Genomic DNA, 9,968 nt, shown 5'->3' with positions numbered 1-9,968 from the left:
CCGTCATCAGGTAACACAGTCATCCTCACCGTTGTCGACCGTTTTCTCTAAAGCTGCCCACTTTGTCGCTCTCCCCAAGCTCCCCACTGCCCTGGAGACCGCCCGGCTTCTGTCAACTCATGTGTTTCGCCTCCACGGGATCCCTGCTGAAGTGGTCTCGGACCGAGGCCCACAGTTCACGTCACGTGTTTGGAGGGAGTTCTGCGCCTCCTTGGGGGCCCAGGTTAGTCTCTCGTCAGGTTTTCATCCACAGACCAACGGTCAAGCGGAACGGGCCAACCAAGAACTCAAAACGGCTCTCCGTTGCTTGACGTCCACTAATCAGACCACCTGGAGTGAGCAACTGACGTGGGTGGAGTACGCTCACAATAGCCTTACCTCGTCGGCCACAGGCGTCTCCCCGTTCGAGGCCTCCCTGGGGTACCAACCTCCCCTGTTCCCTGCCATCGAAGGTGAGCACTTTGTGCCCTCTGTTCAGCAGCACCTGCGGCGGTGTCGGCGCGCGTGCGCCACTGCTCCTTCACGGCGACCGAACACGCAGGCTCCCCAGTCTGCCCGCCTCTCACTGCGAAGTTTGGCTTCACCGTATGTGCCTCTCAGGGGAGTCGAATCTCCCCTCTTCGCCCGTCGAGTGACTCCATTGTTACCCGTTCTGTGCGCTAGCTCCCGACACTTCCACATGATGTCTGAGACAACCTATGTTCCAGCTCGTCCCTCTCGGCCTCCGCGTCGCTGGCGCCTTCCCTCCGAATGCGTCCGCCGGCTGGCCTCGCTTGGCTGGGAGTGCATTGAGCTTGTCGCGGGTGGACCGCAGTCGCGGTGTGGCCCTGAAGCCTGGGGAGTCCGTGCGGACGACACCGTCGCAAGGCATGCAGCTCTCTCCCCCCTGTGGGCAATCAGGTTCACGCTCGCAGCCCTCCCGGACGAGCCAAGCCGCTTAGAGAATCAGCTGTTCAACGCTGGATTGTTGTGAAGACTCCTAGTCAGTACACGTCGAGCCCTAGTTTCCCACACTTCCGCCTCAGAAAGTTAACATTGTCTCTCTGTTCTAGATTCCCCGGACCCGTCCCCGTGTTTCCCCGTGTGGAGTCGTGTAAGGGACGGTCATAGGGAGAGTTGGCGTGACGGTGATTCCCTTTTCTGACCTGGAACTGCTCTCACATCTTGTATAGCATCACGTCGAATACACTGGGACTAAAACGTCTGTAAAACAAGATCCTGCGAGTGGATCCTCAGAGCAACCCGTGACAGAACCCATGTATATTCATGTAACCTCAATAAAAGAGCAGTGTTACGGGGGAGCGGACGAGAGCGACTGGGGTCAAGCGAAGGAACGGCGCTTGTCGTGGTTCTCTCCCTCATGCATGAGTAACATAAAGAACTTTGCCTACTTGGTGTTCAATGCTTTTGCTGTGTAGTTAAATTGTCTCGTTCCAGCGGTGGGACTGTGCTAGACAGACCCAACACACACCTTACCCCTTTTCTCCCACACTACCACACACAACAGTGTGATTCTCAAAGTGCGGCTCAATAAACAAACAAAGACTCTAAAGTCAGAACAGAAAGATACAGTTGGAAGATTGGAGATTAATGTTTGTGTTTTTATGTGTAGTAAACTATCCCCTCTTCTATGTCTTGTTGTGTTGTGTGTACCTTAGAATTCAAACTATACATTAACCATAGTTATAAAAAACATTTTGAATTTCATTCAGAGATGTCAAATCTACGACCCTTTACTGGCACAGCCTCACACGCTTTGATGTTTTTGTGTATAATGGTTTAGCCACAAACATAATTCCCACTACTGGATAAAGATCACTGTATCTTCATGCTTCTTATGAAATTAAGCGTGGCACATCTTTATTAAATTAGTATTTATTAATGCCTACATAATAATAGTAATAATAATGCACACTATGTACTCTGTGACATTAAGGTTCAAGAGTTTGGTACCAAGTTGTTGTTTTTTTCCCTTTGTTTTTGTTTTTTGTCTTTTGCCATCTTCTGTTTATCACCCAGTGTTTAAATTGGTCAATAATTTTAAGCCAAACTTTCCAGGTTGTATGAATGGCAAGAATGTTTCTAAATTTTGTGACTCAAAAGTGAACGATGTGAAATACATTTAATACATGAGTTATTAAACAGTTGAAAAAGATAGTGTGAGGGCCATAATACTTTATACAGGTCAAATATTTCAAGAATCATATTTCTCAGTGTTTCTTGTTGATTTACCAATATATTCATGAGAGTTCTCTGCAAATGTTTGTGAATAGCACTAATATGCAGTGTGTAACTTACATGCATTTAAAAATTGCGATCAAGTTAACAATACACTAAAATTATGAATAACTTTAAGCTTGTATTCCCTTCCACTTCTGTTTCTTCTTTTCAATGAAGACTTTTCATGACCAAGAGTAAACAGTAACTGCGTAGAAGTCACAAAACATCTTCACATTTCAATCCAGGGGAGTATTTTTGATACAATAATTAGGCAGAGATTAATACATCACAGATGCTACGATTTATTTGTTACAGTTCAGGACGGTAGCACCAAACAGTGCTGAAAGTTAGACCATAGTTCTCCTCTCTAACAGACTCAGGCAGCTCAAACTGGGCAAGCTGATGCAACAGCTGTCGGATGCTGTGACTCTCAAATTGGGCTCTGCCGGGATCTCCGATAAGTACTTTAGTGCCATGGACTCTGACACAGCTGTCCAACCAGCTGTGAAGGTGAGTGGCGAGGGCCTCATCGTAGAACATGTCACCTAAGAGGATCAGGCTGAAGGCGTCGGGTTCTGAACCAATCATGTTTGTCGTCAGACAAACAGGTGGTTCCAGCCCGTTCAGCTCACAGTTCATTTGGGTCGCAACAGCTGCAACTGTAACACAAACCAGTAGATTTAAGGCTTCTACTGCAAGATATGGTAAAATACTATAACAGCTTCAATAGTATTTAAAAATAACTATTTTGTTAATGTTATCCTCCTGTGTATTTGCTGTTATAAAATGCAAAATCTAATAAATACTTGAATTATAAAAAAAATGTTATCCTCCTGTTTGGCATCATCTATTAGCCTTTTTTTTTTTTTACTTTAAATGCCAGTAGTAGTGCAAATGTATCACCACCAATAATTCTAGACAACACACAGGAAAAAGTATTAATTTCTTTCAGATAATGCAAAAAGCTACAGCAAAAATGCAAAACTGGACATAAATCATAATTTAAAATAATCTAGAGTCAGAATGACTTTTGAAATTGGTCATACATGTGGATGTCTAGAGGGTGTCAATGGAAAATTGTACTTAGTAGTCAGTATAGTCTTTTAATGATATAAGTTTGCATATGGTAGAATACTGCATGTAATCATTTGTGTTTAGAAGTATATAGTTGGTGGCATATTGAAAGAATGTCTCATCCTAGGAGGTCTGTAACATTCCAGGGTGTTCTGGTGTTCACCCCCACATCCTAGGAGTATGGGAGAGGTCGTACCTTGTCTTATTGTTTTACGGTAGGATTAACGTAGCTATATCTGTTCTAGTCTAAGTGCTTTTTGTTTAGATGAACTGCTGGACTTCCAGTCCAGCAGGTTTAGGGAAGTCGTTATGGGGTCACACACACACACACACACAAGCACCCACTGAAGTATAAATAAAGACCGGGGCAGTTTCTCAGTGCGAGTCTCAGTTCTGGAGGCTGCCCTTGCTAGCAAGAAATTCTGTGTGTTTCTCTTCTCTGATTCTCTACTGAAGAAGTGTTTTAGAGTACATCTCTTAACAGAGGGATAAAGTGTATGTCCTTGCAAAGCGTAAATAATACACATGTGAACCATTTTAACAACAAACCTGCTTTCTCGTAATTCCTGCTTTTTTATTTAACAGTTCAGAAACATTCAGCAACAATAACAAATTATGTGAACACATAAATAAATACACACAAATGCGTACCAGTGTCAACGTCATTAGCTACTACGTGAGCAGCACCACGCAGTGTTGCAGCAATGGCTGAGGCTCCACAGCCGCTCCCCAGATCCAGGACTGTCTGATTCCGGCACACCTCAGGGTTATCTAAGATATACCTTTAATAGGAAGTCATTAAAGAAAAACAAACGATTTGTTATCAGAAATTGCTGGACATCAAAAACTACACTAGCTAGCGCTTTATTAGGTGCACCTTCTTTGTAGTCTATATTGTGATGACAGTATCATAAAGTTGCTGTAGATTTGTCAGCTGCAAACACATGACGTGTGTGGGAATAAAGAAAATATTTTACTGCTACACATAGCTTTCATCATTATCATTGCATTAAAACGTTCATTAAGAGCTACTGGCATTAGATTAAAACTTATATTAAAGGTGCGGCTATAATCATTTTATACACACATTGCAGGTTGTGCTCATGAAAGAGTTGATGCTCAGTCTATTTAAAGTTCTTAAGTTTCGTTTGGTGCGATGTCCCGACGATCCATGGTGTAAGTGACTTGGAGCAATAGAAGGTTAACAAGCATACACGCTTACAAACATAAATGATTTTAAAGAAAGGCCAGGCCAAAGGCCTGGAATTCATTTTGCTTCTAACTGCATTTGAGTTTGCCTAGTAACAGGTGACAGAAGAAGAGTCGAGAAGGTTGCAAACCCTCAAGGACCATCTGGAGGGTGAAACAAATTGCCATGTATGGAAGAATGTGATAGAAAGAGGAACTTCTTTGTCTGTTTTTATCTTTTTAAATTGACCATTTACTGTAACTGATGCATGTCATATTCTTGTTAATGCATGACGGAGCGGAAAGCCTGATGTCTTAAAAGCATTCTGAAGTGTATTTTTGGGTGAAGATCTATGCTGTGTTGCAGTGTACATACATGATACTCATCTGACAGGAGTGCCACCTGGTGTGGTCTTCTGCCGCTGAGTGTTCAGCAATGCTCTTCTGCATATGCCAGAAAGTTTATTCTGTTCTGTTAGAAATAAAATTTTTAATAAAGTTTCTTTTTAACATGAATTTCAATGTATGGTTATAATAGAGTCGGTACACTCGTTATTAGAAAATTGCAAGTATTTAACGCCATGGTGTGAAGGGTTGGGCGTTGAAGGTAGACTGGTACACACTAACACTAATACAGATCACAATCAGAGAGAACCTGCCTTAGGAATGGATGGCGGTTATGGTAGGATGGTGTTTCTGTGCTGGCGATGGCACAGAAACTGTAAGGTTAAAGCTGACACCAACGTAGAGGAAAACATATAGATATAAAACATGTCAGGTAACAACTGTAGAGGTATGCGGAAGGCCCATGAAGCTTGGTTTGAACTTCAGCAGGTCGTCTTGACCACGTCTACATGCCTAAATGCTCTGAGTTGCAGCCATGTGAATGCATTATTAGATATCTGTGTTAACGAGCAGTTTAAGGCGTGTACCTAATAAAGTGACCGGTTAGCCATGGTTGTCATCTTACCTCGACAGTGCCTGTCCCCCTGGCCAGTATATAGCCCAGTAGGGGTCATCAAAGGGCCATAACTCCGGTCTCTCTCGCCAGAATCTGCATCGGGGGGTGAATAACCTCAGCCTGATCTCAGGAGTCAGGCTCTGCTCTCCTGTTATCTCCGTGTTTTCTATAATAAACTTCCTGATGTGCTCAGCAGATGGGCAGACATTTGAGAGGTATCTGTGTCCTTGTGTCTGCGTAAACACTTTGTAAATAAGTTTACCATGGCGGCTGCATTGCAGGGGCATTAAAAGCGCTGCTGACATTATAACAAAGCAGAGATAAAAGCAGCTAGACTAACGTTAGCGGGGCTTTCAGTCCCATTAGCCTCATAACTGCATTTTTGGAGAGGCTTTTACTATTTCTCGTTGAAGCTAACAGTTGTATCCTGTTATTTGTAAAGCGTGACTCTTCAAAACCTTACAATGGTGCAACAATCAAGTTAACAAGGTTAACAGATAACACGATTCTTGCTGCTTCCCACACGAATGCAAAACAAGGTCGGACGAAGCTTCCTTCGACCGTCTGGAAACAACACACAGACTCTCGGTTCCGTTCAAAACAATTCCTACCAAAGTTAAAAAAGACCAATAAGACCAATAAAATCACCTCATTAAAGCAATCTTCTTAAAACATAAGTGGTTTATATGCAGTATTAATGTAATTTTAGCTAATGATAGGCGTGCATTTATCACCTATTTATGGGATATATAGTGTTTTTCTCTCTCAGTCAGTGTAATTGGGTTTGTGGACACGCTATTCCAAGTAATGCATACCTCCCCTGTCAGAGCATATTAAAGTATAAAAGTGGAACTTGACCAAATTAATTTTAAAACAGTAAAACATAATTAGAACATATATATGGGTGGGAAAACCGTGATTGTCTTGAACAATTAAAGGTTTCTGCTCATTATTAATGTTTCCTTTTTTTAATTGAATTAGAAATTGAACAGATTCATGTTGGTCTATGTAACTCAACTTCACTGATCCTATTTTACCTACTGGTAAAAAGCCCATTTTTTACCAGTTTATACAGCTCATAAGGGACAGTTTTGCAGTTTTTCTTTCACCTGATGCATGCATATTATGTCTCTCTGTCCATCTTAGACAGACATATCACAGCTATTACTTTTGTTCCTACTGGATTTAGAATAAACTTTAGATCAGGGAACATTTCCTGATCAGGATGCAATTCTAGGTGGCATCTAGGATAAAAAAGTCAAAATGAGATTTGATGCCCTGCACATTACTGATCACTATTTGTGTGTAAAATAAGTAATGATTAATCAGTGGCAGCTACGTTTTGCAGGACCTGGTCATGTACAGCTGCTACCAGTCTCCTGCCACCTGACACTAGATGTTACACTAAAGGAGAAACAGCAAATTAGTCATAGGGATGTGCAACCTATCTCCAGCTGCGGCTTAGCCCTTGTGGCCATCTGTCAGGTGACTCAATTATGTCAATTAGCCAGTCTTGGGCTAGGGAAAAATAATCTCGGCAGAATTCATAAAACAAAAAACAGTTAGGAGTTTGCACAACAAAATAAGACGTTCAAAACAAATAAAAACGAAGCCATTCAAAACCTTTAAGACATAAAAAGTTAAACCACAATACGAAATAAAAACATGCAAGTCACAGAGGTCGCCTGGTTGAGGCAGTGGCCCATGTGCTGAAGGCTACAGTCCATATTGCATGCCCTGGGTTTGAGTCTCAGTTTGATACTCAGTTTGAGGCTTCCTCAGACTATTTGCTGTGTCATTTGCCTTGCCTATTGTCCTGCACAGTCATTACCAATAAATGGGGTGATCGTGGCTCAAGAGTTGGGAGTTCGTCTTGTAATCGGAAGGTTGCCGGTTCGAGCCCTGGCTCGGACAGTCTTGATCGCTGTGTCCTTGGGCAAGACACTTCACCCGTTGCCTACTGGTGGTGGTCAGAGGCTGCTAGTGTCCGGCAGCCTCGCCTCTGTCAGTGCGCCCCAGGGTGGCTGTGGCTGCAATGTAGCTTGCCAGCACCAGTGTGTGAATGGGTGGATGACTGGATGTTGTAAAAATCTCCCAATTCTTTTAATCTTTGGGCTGAAGGAAGGACAATACTCAGTGTATAAATGCTCAATCAACAATCATTTATTTCCATACAATTCAACACTTAAGAGCATAAGAACGTCCGGACGGGAGAGATGCTTGCAGAGGGTCACAGCATGTCTCCAAATGGTGACGGGTTACTCAGCTTCTTATAGCCTCTAGTGGCCCCCATCTAGTCGTAAAAGCCTAAATATTCACATTCTTTCTCTGTTACGGTGCCTAAGTTATGACCTCGGCTCCCTGTCTTTCTGCTCTCTGTAAAGGTGGGGGTATGGAATGTGGTCTGTCTCCCCTGTCCTAGACGCAGAGCCTCCTGCATACAACCTTTCTTTTCATGATTCAGCAGTAAAACATGTCAAGAACACAGTGTGAGACATTCACAGCAGATCAAGGATACAGAGTGATGCACACTTTATCTAATGAACTACAAAATGAATATGTTCTTTTAACCCAAAAGTATAATGAGAACTAAACTACATACACAGCACACCATCTAAACTAAAGGAAATTGTATGACCTACAGCAGTTAACATACTTCAACTACTTTAACTACAGATATAAGATAACATATGATAACAGAATAATCTCACAATGTGTAAAGCGCTTTGGGGTCCTTGGACTAATAAAGTGCTATACAAATACAGGCCATTTACCGCAAAAGCCTCATGTTCTAAAAACTCTTTATCTTACAATTCTTTCTTTCTTTCAAAATCAAGTTTTTCACCATCTTGATGGACAATGAGCCACACAATCAAAGCTATTTATATGTTGTCTCACCTCTAATTTGCAGGTAGAAGACAGCTTCAGAAAATATAGACTATTTTTGCAAAACAGAGGATAAAATGTACAGTAATATGAATAGGATTTATAAAAAGAAACAAAAAGATTAAAATTAATAATAAAAAACATCAATAATTAACATGATAAAAGAACAAAGCATTTTGCCCAGCATCCCGGTCATGTTTGCAGTACAAACTAAAGCAAGTGCTTTACGTAGTTAACTTCGCTAAAGTATTTACTTCAAATGAATAGAGTGAAAAACAACAGTGCGTATATGATCGGGTGGTTTACTGAGACACAGTCATACATTATGTGCAGTTTATCTGGTGGCAGAGGGGACTGCAGCCCGAGGCTTCAATTATGGCGCCTCTTATGTTCTCATCTTGTGAGAAAGTATTGCTTTTTGATGGAGAAGGTGGAGGAGTCCTAATGGATAGTTGTCTTCTTGTCATTGAATTTACCCAGACCTGACCCCTGTGGCCTAGACTGGCACACCCACAGATCTGCTCGGGGATTGTGTTTACAGATGGCTGCTGTCTATCACAGCTAGCGGGTGTAGCGAGTTGATTTCATATTGGAATTGCAACCTTGAGGCCCCGGTCTATGAGTCAGTGTGGAAATGGCGCAGCAATTTGATCACACTCTGCACACGGAGAAGATCACATATACCTTTGTTCTCCATTATACTGGCTGTGCTTCAGACATCTTTTTATAGCATCATGTATGATTTGCTTGTTCAACAGACCTGAAATTTAACAGTTTAAAAAGCAATTCATAGCCTCTGTTCACTGAAACAGGAAGATACTTTTGGCACATGGGAATGAGAATTCAAAGCAAAAGGTTTTCTGTTTTTAGTAATGTATACACAGAGCATGAAGAAAAAACAAGAAAAAAATGACAAGAATGAGAACAGACAACAGAATCGAGTTGATAAAGTCTACTAGAAATGTTTCCATTATAATTTTTGTGATGTTTGGCTTCTTTTTCACCGAGTTAATCACAGTTATGTTAGTATGAGAAGTGCTTTCTACAGCTCTCCCAGCAAAAACTCTAAACTGTTACAGTAGTTAAGTGTTTTTAGGCTTAAAGGTTAAATCCTGACAGCGCAGCCAGACCGGAGTCAGTTCAATATGAGTATCAAGCCTCTATTCTTTCCATCCAACTTCTTCCTCCACTCTGAAATGCAACATTACTCTTCATCCTTTCAGATTTAAAACTATTCATTTATTGTTTGATGCACTTTTCTTCTGCCCAGCTGGACTAATGACACCTGTAAATTATCTCCTCCCTTTTGATGAACTCTAGAACTCCACAAGTGGCATTCCAAAGGGAAATAAAGGTACCACTCCTGCATGATGAACTCCCCCAGTAAAAGCAAAACCTCCCAAAGAGGATCATCAAACCTTTCATCAGTGATATTGCAATGAAACCTCCACCCTTTGAGTGCTGGCTATAAATTTCCTCTGTGTCCTCCTGTCCCATTTCCCAGGGGTTTGCAGGAGTGCAGACTGCAAAGTACAACGTGTCTTTACGGCCTGAAACCTCTTTTCTTTAAAAAGAACCTGAACCAAAGTAACATAAAATATGCAAAATAGTGTAACTGTACTTCTCAGAATGTCACGGT

General features: G+C 41.9%; 1 protein-coding gene across 2 annotated transcripts; it reads right to left on the bottom strand.

Moving 5' to 3' along the window:
• Window positions 1-1,316: 1,316 nt before the first annotated feature.
• etfbkmt (electron transfer flavoprotein subunit beta lysine methyltransferase) lies at window positions 1,317-6,012 on the bottom strand. 2 transcript variants are annotated; one of them, XM_014336140.2, is made up of 3 exons: window positions 4,859-5,571; window positions 3,946-4,076; window positions 1,317-2,879 (listed from the first exon to the last, which is right to left on the bottom strand). In XM_014336140.2, exons 1-3 carry the CDS (start codon window positions 4,930-4,932, stop codon window positions 2,530-2,532), a joined length of 555 nt encoding a protein of 184 aa, XP_014191626.1. In that variant the 5' UTR covers window positions 4,933-5,571; the 3' UTR covers window positions 1,317-2,529. The 2 variants fall into 2 exon arrangements, with proteins under 2 accessions (XP_014191626.1, XP_005930353.1); XM_005930291.3 differs by having other exon boundaries at window positions 1,323-2,879; window positions 5,453-6,012.
• Between the last annotated feature and the right edge of the window lie 3,956 nt (window positions 6,013-9,968).

The sequence above is a fragment of the Haplochromis burtoni genome, unplaced genomic scaffold (assembly GCF_018398535.1).
Source record: "Haplochromis burtoni strain Fernald_Lab_line unplaced genomic scaffold, NCSU_Asbu1 Contig_127, whole genome shotgun sequence".
Classification (NCBI taxonomy): Eukaryota; Metazoa; Chordata; class Actinopteri; order Cichliformes; family Cichlidae; genus Haplochromis; species Haplochromis burtoni.
This window is presented reverse-complemented; position numbering and strand designations above follow the sequence as displayed.

What these genes read in the sequence shown, in the direction of transcription:
- etfbkmt (XM_005930291.3), bottom strand. Translation starts at nt 5,748, where the DNA reads ATGTCAGCAGCGCTTTTAATGCCCCTGCAATGCAGCCGCCATGGTAAA. An exon ending in GGGGGACAGGCACTGTCGAG is followed by an intron (nt 4,077 to 5,452) that starts GTAAGATGACAA and finishes TTCCTATTAAAG; the next exon opens with GTATATCTTAGATAACCCTG. An exon ending in AGCTAATGACGTTGACACTG is followed by an intron (nt 2,880 to 3,945) that starts GTACGCATTTGT and finishes TTTGTGTTACAG; the next exon opens with TTGCAGCTGTTGCGACCCAA.